The 13,203-nt window shown below is 50.3% G+C and overlaps 3 protein-coding genes across 3 annotated transcripts; 1 reads left to right on the forward strand and 2 right to left on the reverse strand.

The window, feature by feature from the left end:
* Window positions 1–3,943: 3,943 nt before the first annotated feature.
* On the reverse strand, window positions 3,944–4,968 carry P153DRAFT_375338 (NAD(P)-binding protein; the record flags this gene model as incomplete). Its single annotated transcript, XM_033669581.1, has 2 exons — window positions 3,944–4,626; window positions 4,689–4,968. The coding sequence occupies 2 exons, from the start codon at window positions 4,966–4,968 to the stop codon at window positions 3,944–3,946; spliced, it is 963 nt and encodes a 320-aa protein (XP_033525018.1).
* Window positions 4,969–5,305: 337 nt separating this feature from the next.
* On the forward strand, window positions 5,306–6,991 carry P153DRAFT_356363 (GTP-binding protein Obg/CgtA; the record flags this gene model as incomplete). The annotated part of the gene is made up of 1 exon (XM_033666641.1): window positions 5,306–6,991. One exon carries the CDS (start codon window positions 5,306–5,308, stop codon window positions 6,989–6,991), a length of 1,686 nt encoding a protein of 561 aa, XP_033525019.1.
* Window positions 6,992–12,165: 5,174 nt separating this feature from the next.
* On the reverse strand, window positions 12,166–12,999 carry P153DRAFT_366193 (transcription initiation factor IIE, beta subunit). Its single transcript, XM_033667994.1, has one exon. The coding sequence runs from the start codon at window positions 12,965–12,967 to the stop codon at window positions 12,200–12,202; it is 768 nt and encodes a 255-aa protein (XP_033525020.1). The 5' UTR covers window positions 12,968–12,999; the 3' UTR covers window positions 12,166–12,199.
* Between the last annotated feature and the right edge of the window lie 204 nt (window positions 13,000–13,203).

The raw sequence follows: 13,203 nt of genomic DNA on the forward strand, positions 1-13,203 counted from the left end.
GAAGCGGCCTGTGGATGAGGACGTGTTGGACTCGAGGCTTTGTCCGGAAGAGAGGCGTGGTTGCAGTGTGGGCCTGTATAGGGGACCCTTGGTGCTCGTTGGACTGGTTCTCGCCCGTGCTCTGACGGGTAGGCGTGGGCCGACGGGTGTGCGTGTTGATGGTGCGCGCGCAAGTGTGGGCGATGTGATGACGGTGACGAAATCCGAACCCTCGCTTCGCGCGTCTACGTGCATGATCAAGTCGTGTTCGAAGGGGTCGTGGTCGCCATGTCTCGGTTCTTGTACCATGGTCAAACTCGACCGTCCGTAGGGTGACAAGGTTGGGTATTGCAAGGCAGCTGGGCTAACAAGAGCGTGGGTAGCGTTCTTGTGTTGCGCGTTGTAGCTCTGGATGCTGTTTCTACTCAGTGCCCTCGCATAGCTGTGTCTTGGAGAGAAAGTCGGACTGAACGTGGGTGCCGGTCGGAAAAGTTGTGATCGCCCAGACGGGTAGCGGTTCATGGGATGAGATCTTTGTGAAGTCACCGCGTATCCCACGTTTGCAGTAGAGTGGGTGGTGGTAGCGTAGTTGGAGTCGTGAAGTGAGTTTGCCATGGGTAGACTCGGATCATCTTGATGAGGGTATTGATGGTTTTTGAAGAGGTTCCCAGGATTCTGTGCCAGCGAGGTTGAACCAGTGCCAGGGCGTTGACCATGATCGAACATAAACCTAGTCGAGTGTCCACGGGATGGTTGACCACGAGGTCTCCCGTACGTCAGAGCCTCGGCATCGAAATCGCCTCTTCCTTTGCTACCCTGACCACCTTTAGAATCATAGAGGTATGTTTCTTTTGGGAGAAGTTTCCGGTTTGCACGTTTGGTGAGGTAACGGCGAGCAACGAAGATGATTACAACAGCGGCAAAGACAACGGCTAATGTACCTCCTACCGCCACGCCTGTTTTTTGTGTTGCTGTTAGAGTTGACGAACTCGCCACGGCTGTTGTCTCTGCGCTGGGTGAGGAAAATTGTGGACTGATGGTGTTTTGCGGCTCCAATGCCATACCCAAACGTGAAGGTTCTGTCGAGATTGAGACACCTAATCCTGTGGCAAGGTTGCTACCTGGAGTCGTAGTAGTGGCAGTTGTGGAAGCCAAGCTGGATAGCTGTGTTGTCAAGGAAGACCGGGAAATCCTCACTGAAGCCGAGGATGAAGTGGAAAGGACGTTCGTAGGAAGAACCGACTGTATCGGCGGTGTGTTGAGTGAAGTTGTGGTGGTGAGTGACGAAAGAGTGGAGCTAGCTTGACCCATAGGGATGTCTGGCATCAAATGGGTCGAAGTTGGATCGATCCGATGAGGACCATCACCGTGAAGCGTCTGTGTTACAACAGGTGTGCTGGTGATTATCAACGGGGGAGGCTTTTCTGTCGGGTTAACTATGGCTAGTGCGCTCAAGGAAGTCTGACTGGTTGCTGTTGAAGTAGAGCCCAACAAAGAGAAGAACACAGCGTCGATATTTGCCATGCTGGACGGCGTCCCCATATGAAACAGAGTCGATGAGTTTGATGCAACCGATCCAGACTCGCAGGGTATTGTTGGAACAGTACTCGATACGGCCGTTATGGAAGAAGTAAGGGTTAACAGCTCACTGACTCTAGACAGCACTCCAGTGCCAGCAGCAGCAGAATAGTTAACTCCATCGGGGATATGGCTTGCATTTGGTACAGAGTATGGCGTGGTTGTAGATGGATCGGGCACAACTAAAGTCGTCGATGTAGTGTTCCCATGGCTGAACTGTGCTTTAGTTGAGATTGAAGCGTATGGAGTAGACGACACCACCGTCTGAGCTGCACTCTCTCGGTTTGTCGAAGTGTTCATGGCGGTACCGTTTCTGTAGGTCGACATAACACCCACAGTCGTATCAGACAGAATGGTAGCCGTGGTAGACATACTATCCAGAGGAGTAGACATGGAAAATACTGAAGTCATCGTCGTGGTCCGAACGCGTATGAACGAGCTGTCTTCCGTCGAGCCTTGGTTTGGAGAAGTGGGTACAATGATCGTATGGCCAAACCCATCGCTAGTGGTAGGTTTATCCCCAGAAATCGCACTGATGAGCACAGGGGTGGTGGTCGATATCAACGATAGTTCGGGTTGCAGAATCTGAGTAGTCGTAATGGCTGCCGGTAATGTAGTCGTGGAAGTAAGGATTTGCGGCGAATTGGTCGTACTCGAGCTGGCATTTGTGAACTCAGTAAGGACAGGACTTGGTGATGCTAACGAGTGTAGCGACAGTTGAGTTTCCGAAGCAGTGACAACATCCGTAGTAACGGAATCATTGCTGTCACCTGTCGCGATATAAACCAACGACAAGCCGCTTGGAATTGGTGGCTTGATAGCAGGAGTGATGCTTGGCGTTAGCGCTGTATGTGAAACATTCGACGTAAATAGCAGTGTGGTCAATGTTGGCCGGAGCCTCAACAACGAGTTCATCGCACCCTCATCCATGGCCGAAATATAAGGAGCTTCTCATGAGCAAAACTAGATTGGGTTGGTGGTATATTTTCCCTCCAAGTAGGCACAGGTTCAAGTGCAATAACTAAAGTTAATGGCGACTCAGAATACGTAGGGGTAGGTACAACGCGCGTCAAGGGCTGCAGTTCTTGATATGACGTGAATCCTCGGGATGCGTTGCTCGTGGTTGTGTTTGGAGTTGAGTCTAGTGTCGGCACTTTCAAGGTCTCCACGATAGAGGCATGATTCAGTAAGGTCCTTGGCTGTGAGTCCCAATCGGAAGATACTGGGTTTGGGAGGAAGGAGCTATAAGGTCCCGCGTCAGCATATCCTGGGGTTGTCGGCTGAGCAATGGACGTCTGCGGCAGAGTTGCAAGGTTCGTTGGTGGTTGTGATAGACGCTCAGTTGTTGACATCTGGTTGCTCGTTGACCTCGGCGATTTGAACCTTGTCTGGAAGAAAACATGTTCATGGCCATGGACCGACGGGATGTTTTCTGTCATGACTTCTGGAATCGCAGTCGATGTTCCGTGATCCAGGGTCGCATGATACGCTAACAACATACAAGGCAAGTGTAGTCGTTTCAGGTGGTTGTTTCAACCGTCTCGCACTATGCGGAGATGTCGCGGGTGTGTTATCCAAATTGGAGGGCGAGGAACATCGCTGCTATATCCATGTGAAGTGTCCAGAAATGATTATGTTTCCGACACTGGTGCTTGGCGAGTAAATGACGTGCTTGGCGTTTGCGTCGTCACCATCAATAGCGCGTCATGTTCTCTAGATAATTATGCCGTTCGAAGATCATGTTTGAGAAAACACTGACAGCGGGGGTCCTGGTACTCGTTTCGAGAGGGTGGGGGATTTTCGTGTCATGGCGCGTATATCTCTCACCATGTTGTCGTGAGGGCAATGAAAGCAGTTCGACTGTGTGCGATTTTCGTAGGATATCTAATCTGTCCGTTCTTTCTAAGCATCGCAAAGGCTTGATAACAGTAGAAGGGTACTGAACAACATACCTTGGTTGAACGTAGTTGCATCGCTTTTCACTACGAGCAACATAACGAAACAAACCCTCGCCGACTCAAGTAGCCATCCACCCAACAGTCCCGAACCCAGCTCAGAGTCAGGAATAACAAGAAATTTCTCTGTCATCTTATCAGAACCTTGGTCCGTATCCGGTTTGTCAGCCCAATATGCAAATATCACTGCTGTACATGCATGTCAACTCGTCTTTCTAGGGAACAGTGGTTGACGTTCATTCTAGAAGTATTGCGATTCGATGCTATGTGTAAGCCGTACTGTGTATCGCTACCGCGAATAGTATGGCGAAAACAGTAACGCGTCGTTATGTAGCCATCCTATCGCGTGAGTAAACAAGACATAGTCGGACTGCACTTTATCCAAAGTAACCGCTGTCGTCCATTTCCCTGCATCAGAGCCAAACGCCCGCCTACCCCGACGCCGTAGTCACCGACGCCGTAGTCCCACCCCCACTCACGATACCCGCCTGACTATCCCGAATAAGCTCCTGTATCCAAAGCGGCAGTGCGCGAATCTTCGGCGCCAGCCCCGGCCCCAACACAATCTGCCCGCTCTTCGCCGCGAGAATCTGCTTCACCATAGCATCCGCAACATCCTGCGGCTCCAACAACCCAACCCCAACGCTCTTCAGCCCAGCTTCCATGGCAGGATGCGCCGTAATAGCCGAGCGCGTCCAATTCGGATGCACGATCGTCGTCTTGATCTGCGGGCACTTATACCGATGTTTAAGCTCCTGCGTGAGGCCCTCGTGAAACGCCAGCAGCGCCGCTTTAGTGCAGCTATAATCCACCGCGCCGGCGAGGGCGACAAACGACGCCAAGCTGGCGACGCTCATGATGTGGCCTTTCTTTTTGGCGAGCATGTCTGGTAGGAATTCTTGCACTGTGGTCCATTGGCTGAGGAGGTTGATGTCGAAGAGCTTGCGCAGGTTGGAGGGCGGGATGTCGAGGATCGTGTAGGCGTTGCCGATGCCCGCGTTGTTTATTAGGATTGAGGGGGGGCCGAGGGCGGAGCGGATGGCTTCTGCGGCGTGGTGGATGGCGGGTTGGGAGGTGATGTCGCATTGGTAGTGGTGGATTGAGGGGAGCTCGTCTGGGAGGTGCGTGTTAGTTTGTGGCTGCATAGATCTGAGTGAGTAGTAGGGTATTTCGCACCTTGACTGAAGTCATTCGACAGTGGCTCGACATCTAGAACCGCGACTTTGACCCCATGTGACACCAGCTTTTTTACCACGCAAGCTCCAATGCCCTTTGATCCACCGGTTACGACGGCTACTTCGCTCTTCCAGTTCCAGTTACTCTTGTCGCTCTTCCACACCCATCTATTCGCTGCCCAAGAGTTCAACAAAGTGTTGACTTCGTTGACAGCTCCCAGACCTAGGACGCATTTCATGAACCAAACAAGGGTTGCATATCGGTCATCGGAGAGGTTCATGCGGTACGAGAGGGCAGACCTGGTAGAGGACAGCAGGAAGCATGATGCGAAGAGTGTGAGGTAGCGAATCATGATGGCGGGTGGCTGGCGTAGTTCAAAAGACAAAGCACGACATCAGCTTATTCAAGACTTTACAGCTCGATATAAATGCTAGAACTATGGAAGAGGGGGAAGACATAAAGAGTACCTAGTGAGCAGGCCTCGGTTCGTTGGACGAACAGACGTCATATGTCGGAGCGGGACTCCCTGGCGCTGTGATTGGCTGGCTGAAATCCAGACTTTCTCTCAGACAAGGCGAGGCGGGGAGCTCGATTCGCACGCCCACCCATCACCACGCATGCCTTCTGTTCGACCGGTTTTCCTCAGCGGGACACTGACGCCGTTCCTGTACCCTGCCTTCGCCGACACCCTACTCGTCTCTGTCGCGCGCACGTGTCCGCTCCGCAGACGGCGATTTCCTCTGCAGTCAAGATGTAGCTCGACAGCAGCCGAATATCCAGACACGCACCAAGACGCACAATCGCGCCTCGACCCTGCGGCGGATGACTACTCGCTGACGCCCTTTGCGGATCGATGCCTGCTGGCGGTGGAAGCTGGCGCGGGCGGCCACGGATGCGTATCCTTTCTGCGTGAGAAGTACATTGAAGAGGGGCCGGCCAACGGCGGAGACGGCGGGAGCGGAGGCAACGTGTACATCCAAGCGGTGCGCGGGGAGACGTCGCTGCACAAGCTCGCGCGCCGCCGCCTGATCAAAGCCGGACGCGGGCGCAACGGGCAGGGCAAGGTCAAGGGCGGCGAGCGCGGGTCCGACATCCTCATCACCGTCCCCGTCGGCACCATTGTGCGCGAGATACAGCGCCACGACCCCATCGCCCTGCTGGAGGAGGAGCACGACAAGGCGCCCGAGTTCGAGGACGAGGAGGGTGGGGAGGAAGGGGGCAGCTACCAGAAGGAACGATGGCTCGTCTACCCGGGCACCATCCCCTCGGAGCTGAACCGCATGAAGTTCCCCACGCTCCCCCGACCACGACGCTCACACCTCGCCGCCCTCGAGCCCGAGGCCCCCATGTGGCTAGACCTCGACAAGCACATGGAGACGCCGCTGCTCATCGCCGCCGGCGCAATGGGCGGCCTAGGCAACCCGCACTTCATGACGCCCTTCAACGCGCGCCCCAAGATGGCCACGCGCGGCGAAGAAGGCCTCAAAATCTCCCTACAGCTCGAACTCAAGATCCTCGCCGACCTGGGCCTCGTCGGCCTCCCCAACGCGGGGAAAAGCACCCTCCTCCGCGCCCTGAGCAACAGCCGCGCCCGCGTCGGAAACTGGGCTTTCACCACCCTCCAGCCCAACGTCGGCACCGTCGTGCTCGACAACCACAAGGGTCGTCCGCGCGTCACGTCGCGCCGGCCAAACGGCGAGCTGCGCGAGAACTTCACCGTCGCTGACGTCCCCGGCTTGATCGAAGACGCGCATCTCGATAAAGGCCTGGGGCTAGGCTTCCTGCGCCATATCGAGCGCGCCGCCGTGCTGGCCTTCGTCGTCGACTTGTCTGCCGGCGACGCAGTCCAGGCTACCAAGCTCCTCTGGCGCGAGGTCTCAGAGTACGAAGCCCTCCGCGGTAAGGAGCTCAACGCCGAGACCGAGCGCAGAATGGTTACATACCAGCCTCCTGGCCGCGCTCCCAAACCCCACCCATCATCGTCGTCGTCGTCGTCCTCAGAGGGTGAAGAAGACCTACCACACCTCGACCCCTCGCCCTCACCCCTGCCCTTCCTAACCTCCACGCCCATCTCCTCGAAGCCGTGGTTCGTCGTCGCCACAAAAGCTGATCTCGACGGCACGCAGGAGAATTACGAGGCCCTGGAGGCGTATCTAAGCGATGTTAAGAGCGGGGTGCAGCCCCATCCGAGTAGTCGCCCCAATGCGTGGAAGCATGATGTCCAGGCTGTGCCGGTGAGTGCTATTAAGGCGCAGGGCGTGCAGGTTATTCCGCAGTTGGTTATGGATTTGCTGGAGGAGTAGGTGGGGGGATGGTGTGGTGGTGTGGTTGGTGTGGTGGTGGTGGTGGTGTGAATGATACCCCGTTTTTCCTCTCCTCGCCTGTGGGCATTTATCATGTGTTGATGCCCTTTTTTCGGATGTGAAGCAATGCCGTTGGACTGGAAATCGTGTGCTCAGTGCGCGCGATATCACTGTTCTCGCCGTTGGTAAGTAGATGTAATAGGCGTTTTGTCTACACGTAAAACCATACTTCTCTACCTCGCTCAACTCCCCTGATAAAGGAATCAACCAAGCCTACCCCTACTCCCACACGCACAATCCTCACCACATGTACTCAACCAATACCAGTTTTTTTCTCAGGGAGGCGGTGGGGAAAGTGCTTGGAAGGGGAGGGATGGAAGAGGGTGTTTGGTTGTAAGCACGCCATCGATCGCAATCTTCATTGTTTTTATACGACATTTGGGGCTGTGGAGAGGAGTTTCAAGACGGGAAGACATGTGCATCTAGGCTCGGGGTTTGTGTAGATAGTTATAAGGCTCCAGAAGAGAACAGGCTAGGTTGTTGGGCGCTGGATGGTAGATAGTAAAACTCCTTTTTTTGCAGACGCATGGTAGGTATCATGTCCTGGGTTTTCAATACCTTTGTTCAATTTATCAGGGACGCAGAAAACAACAAGATCATGAATAGACAAAACCCCATATCCCGCGTCTTTGTAAAGACTGGGCGTTGAGTGGGACACCCCGGAACGGATCATGAGCTCAACGTTGTCGTGTTTCTTTTAGAGAGGGCGGGCGAGATGTCTTTTTGTGTATACTTTGGATGGGGACGGGGACATACGAATGGTATGCTTCTCCTTTTGAAGGTTTTGGGGAGATGCGAACATAGATTCTTGATGTTATGGATTTCGGTGGTAAATCTCTGGTAGATGTGATTGTTTTGACATCATCCTGAGGAAGGTAGCTTCTTTCAACTGCTGGCTTCTGCAGTAGTAACGACAAGTCGTGAGGTTGAAAATGTGGGTTTGCAGAGAGGGCAGGCGGAACATCATCTTTATCGTGTAGGGTTTCTTGGAAGTAGAGCGCGACATGACTACCCGTGTGTGATGCTTTGAAGCTTTTGCGGAAATATTACATGTTTTCTATGTATAGTGAGCTTTGGAAGGAAATTTTGGGTATTGGCATAGTCTGTTAAAACTCGGGTTTGGAAGAGAGGAGAGCACAGCACATGTATCGTGGATACATCGGTTTTTGGAATTCCTGGGTTTGAGGAAGAAATGATGGAGTATACTTGAGTGGAGAGGGAGATGCGCTTTTGTACACACAGTCAGGCGTGCATGTGCAGAAGAGATTGGTGAAGTGACAGAGGAGGGGATGAGGCTTTGGGTTACATGTTTGATAAGATAGATATTTTTAGTCTCTACTATCCAGCATACAGTGAAGTGTGCAACATTTTGGCATAGACATAAGTAAAGAGTGTGTCGTGCAATAAACTCACCATCAAATATGTTGTTCGTTTTTTAGCCCACCTAGCCACTGACAAAAGACAGAGATCATGTACTGTGCTTGCAGGTCTTTTTTTATCCAACTTCGCAATTGAAGCGCAGTCCCACAAACTACATTTTCATTGTTTGAATGCCAGGGGAAACACATAACCTGACTTTTGTCTCATTTTAAGCAGTTTCGTAAAGTAGTATTGTGGAATTGGTATCTAGGCTTTGGACAGTGGAGGAGTTTGTAAGTGAATTGGTAGGTGGTGGCTTCGGCACATTTCGGCCATATCCGCTTCATTTTGTTTTTTTGGATGTGGAAGATGTGTGTGATTATTCGTTTGTTTTATCACAACGAAGTATAAATGCGTTTCTTCATAGACTAGCACTCGTTGTAGGGGCGAATGGGACTTTTGGACTTTTACTGACAAGATTGCCAGGCTTTTTGTGTGCTGAATGAGGGCCTGCACGCTACATATCCGGGTTTTTGGATGTATACTACCTCCATGCAATGGCAAGCAGAACGGAGGAGATGAGTGAACATACTTCCTAGTTCATTCCATGGGAAATTATGGTCAGGTTTTTGTAAACAGGGAATATAGAGGATAGACCTATGTGCTATACGTCTTGCAAAGAACGAGCCATATAGCAACCATTCTTTGATGTTTTCAAGTTGCATAGTAAAAGACAGATCGTGCTCAGAGCCAAACATAAACTTTCACGAATTGAAATTTTATACTTGCACAAAAGAATCTATGACTTTTTGTTCGTAGTCAGCTGGTTGCTGAGATCTGACTCTACGTTCAAGAACATGGCATTAGCGAAGACATGATGTTCATGAAGGAGTCTTGTGGGACGCACAACATGTATTATGGCGCATATTTTCGAGATTCGAAAGACGAGGGTTTTTGCGTGCTTTTTCGAAGTGGAGTTGCAGTGGGTGTAAGAAACGACCTGCTGAGTTTTATAATGATTGACTAGAAGACGAGACCATGAATCCTTTTGGATTACTTTTTGAAGCATACGGACAAACTTGTAGTTGATATAAGACATATACTCGTGTCATGTGACTGGGTGTCCCATGCGTTGGTAAGTAGACAAATATAGGAATCAGAAGTACCGAAGCTTCGTACTGAGCTTGAGTATGAATGGATTCCAAACGCGAGAACGTCATAATCATTTGGTCTATTTGGTTGAAGAAATAGCCCATATGGCTGGTTGAAATACATTTTAGACTAGAGATAAGAAAAAAGTCCATAACTTCGTCCCCTTTGAGTTTTGAGTATGATTTTCGAGGACTGAATACACCCAGTTGGGATCGAGACGAGAGAAGTTTAGTTTTTATCAGAGGGAGGAATCATATGAGCTAGCTATTATTGTTTTCGTATAATTTGATCATCTGCTATGTCGATTGGTGTTTTATGCTTGGAGAGAGACAGACAAACCTCATGCTATCTTCGTCAAAGTGTTTTAGCATCACAGCACTAAGTCAATAGACCATTTTAGATGAGACAAAGTCGGAATGTGGGTAAATGAATGTAGGAGTTGAAGACATGAGGTGCTTGGCTGTTCATTTAGTTAACTCATGGTTGTTTTAGTTTTGAGAAAGCACCCGAGACCGGCCATCATGTCGTTCAGCTTCTAATTTGGAAAATACAGAAGCGCATAGGCAGGACAAGCCATATGATCGGAGAACATATCATTTTCGAAGGCTCCATTCACAGTTTGCTAGAACACGAAGATGAGCAAAACAGAGACGTGAAATCTTGAAAAAAAAAACTATATGCAGAACACCCTAGATCATGGACTTTGGAGCCAGGTAATTTGCCACATTTCGGACCAAGTTGTTGACGAGAAAAATAATGTACTGACAAATCTCAGACTCGAGCTATAGTTACGATCGGTACAATTTTGAACCATGAAGTGCTTAAGAGTGTTTTTCGACGAAAGGAAACATGCGTGGAGTCGAGCCCATCTTTGGTCCGAAAGCTAGAAAGAAAATGCCCAAGATAAGAAGAACATCCGATACTTAGACGTACAGCAACCACAGTCGGCGCTGGATGTAGGAAATGTCCTAGACCTTGGTGTTTTTGGAGAACGGGATACCAGAGGACATATCGTACGTCATCTGGGCTTTTTGCACAGCAACATGTTCGAGGTCTTTTCAAAAACTGGTTTTGAGGTATAAAGTAGAAATCAGAGACACTAAGGAGGAGAAAGGGTATGGACAATGTTGATCACATCTGGAGCCAAGCAGCAGGTCATCATCAAACTTGCCGATTCTTTTGTAACGAGAGGTAGCGCCAAGTGCCGCTTTCAAGGAGAGAGAAGAAATAATTTATATCAGTCAAAAGGTGGAATAGCACAAGTCTATTGATTTGCACGCTGTCGATTTCGAAACATGCGCAAACACACCAACAGAGAAGAACATAAGCCGAATCTCTCACTCTTTTGAAGTATAAGTGCTTGTTCTACAAAATTCCAAAATTCTTTAGAAGTATACAGCGAAGAAACCTCTGGAGACATAGTTGTGGGCGCGGTCCTTTTTAGTTATCGGAGCTGTTCTTTTTGAAAATATCCAACACTGGGGTGTTGCTGAGAAGAAAAACACACCGCACCAAAAAGAAGTTTTCACATGCTGTTGCGTGCTGGTGACACTAAAAACAAAGCATGATACACTGAAGTGTCAGTTTTTCGACATTGCGCCTCCTTCAAGTTTCGCTAGAAGATGCCGGTAATGAAGTGGCATGTGGATGCTCTCCCAAGCATGCATCAGCAGCGGTAGCATTTTAGACCAGGGAAAGAGAAGAACCATCAGCAAGTATCTTTTTGGTTTTTGATCTCATCCGAGCATATGGTCAATAGTTTGGAGTTCTTTGTACAGAGTGAGTAGAGGAAGGGAGAGGTGGCGAGTAAGAAAGAAAGAAAGAATAACGCATCAACATCTCCTTATGGAAACACAGGGCAGCCCGTGTAATACTCGTTCCAACGTTTTAGAGAGAGAGAAACATTTTCGTGTGTAACTCGATGTTTTGAACAACACAGGCAAAGTCCATGACTCTGTTGGCGTGGGACTTTTAGTTCCATACAGTTTTTTGATGTCCTCGGTTCCAACGTCATTGTGTAGGGCAGAAAAGATAGGAGAAAGACAGGACATGGCCAGCTGTGCCACTGCTTTTCAACCCGCTCACCGCAGTGACTTAGAAGTTCGAGGATAGGAAAACAAACCATTGGTCTTAAGCTCGGTCTCTTTTGAACTAACATTCGGCACAATTAATGTCGTTTGGAAAGAAGAGAGAGGAAGGACGAGCAAATCTGTTTGCATTCGAATTTATGAGAAGAGAGAGCCCATAGGTCGACACTGAGGGTGATTTTTAATCCCATGTGTTCAAGAATTCCAGGTTTTGGAAGAAACAAAGCAAAGCGGAGGATGTGGAGAGAAGATGAGAGAGTGTTGGAGCGGGGTTTATAGGGATTATAAATCACGTGCTGTCTTGATAGTTGTGGCTGCCATCATATGGCGATAGAAGAGGTCATGGTCGGCAGAAGAAAAAGACGCCCGTGTTCCTCAGCTGCTGTTAGTTTATTGGCACACGGAAAATGGTCAAACGTAGGGCTAAAAGGTTTAAGCAAAGATCTGCTGCAAGTTGATCATTTAAAGGTATACTGCAATCACACCCAAATAATATAATGCCTTTGAAATGACAGACCCACCAACGCCGTCGCTAAACACAAACATCGTCCTATCTTCGCATCGCAGAAAAGTCCATCAGCGACCCTGCCATATGCGTGTTCGTGACCTTTCCACCCCGACGAGCGGCGCGTTTCTTCTTCTGCTTTGGTCCAGCATCTACTGGAGCTCGAGCCAGTGTCGCTGGCTTCAGACCCACACTCGCCAGCGTATTGCGCAGATCGTCTGGATTCGCTGGAATACCGATTTTGTGCCACATGCCGACGAATTCCGGGTCGATCGTGTGCATGAGTGAGGGATCATTGCCCCATACTGTCTTGGGGACACCGTCCTTTGTGTGCTTGACCAAAACTTCCTTCTTCTCCTCCATGGCCTTGATGTCGTCCGCCACGGTTGCCCAGCCATCCTTGAGGTCCTTGATAGAAAGGCCCTGCGCCGACTTTTGTGTCTGAAGATAGCCCTTCAGTTGAGCGGGGTTGCGGATGTCGAGCTTTGGTCTGTAGCGGTACGTGTCGTTGGCGGCATTGTACGCGATGCGACTCGTAGAATTGTCAGAACGGAAGTACATGCGCAGTTGCTCTCGCTGGATGTCGCCTTCGGGAACGTTAAGGTAGGCCATGAGCTCGTCGAAAGTGTGCCATCGCTGATTCTGTCGGAGATAGTCGATCGTGTATGTGAGGCGCGTGTAGACGTGTTCGCCAGTACCGCTATCCTGTGGCTGGGAGAACACTACGGGCTCAGCAGGGCGCTTGCGCTTTGTCGTAGAGGTGTTGGATGGCGTAGGCGACGGCGCGGCCATGGGCTTCTTGAGGAAACTCATTTTGGTGTGTGTCGTGAAGTTGTGAGTTGTGCAGAGAAAAGAGGAATTCGATTGAAGGCAGACGTAAAGAACCCTTGCCTAGGTAGCTCAGTAATGAAGTGGGGCGGTGGAGCCACGCTAACTTCCAATCGGCGGGGAAGCGGTTGTGGCTTGCAGACCTGAGCCGTACCTTGGTAGTGGGACTAACTCTCCCACCTGCATGCGTAGGATGCAGTTTAGTACTTAGGTGATCCTCG

This window comes from Dothidotthia symphoricarpi (assembly GCF_010015815.1).
Source record: "Dothidotthia symphoricarpi CBS 119687 unplaced genomic scaffold P153scaffold_8, whole genome shotgun sequence".
NCBI classification, from domain to species: Eukaryota; Fungi; Ascomycota; class Dothideomycetes; order Pleosporales; family Dothidotthiaceae; genus Dothidotthia; species Dothidotthia symphoricarpi.

What these genes read in the sequence shown, in the direction of transcription:
- P153DRAFT_366193 (XM_033667994.1), bottom strand. Translation starts at nt 12,967, where the DNA reads ATGAGTTTCCTCAAGAAGCCCATGGCCGCGCCGTCGCCTACGCCATCC.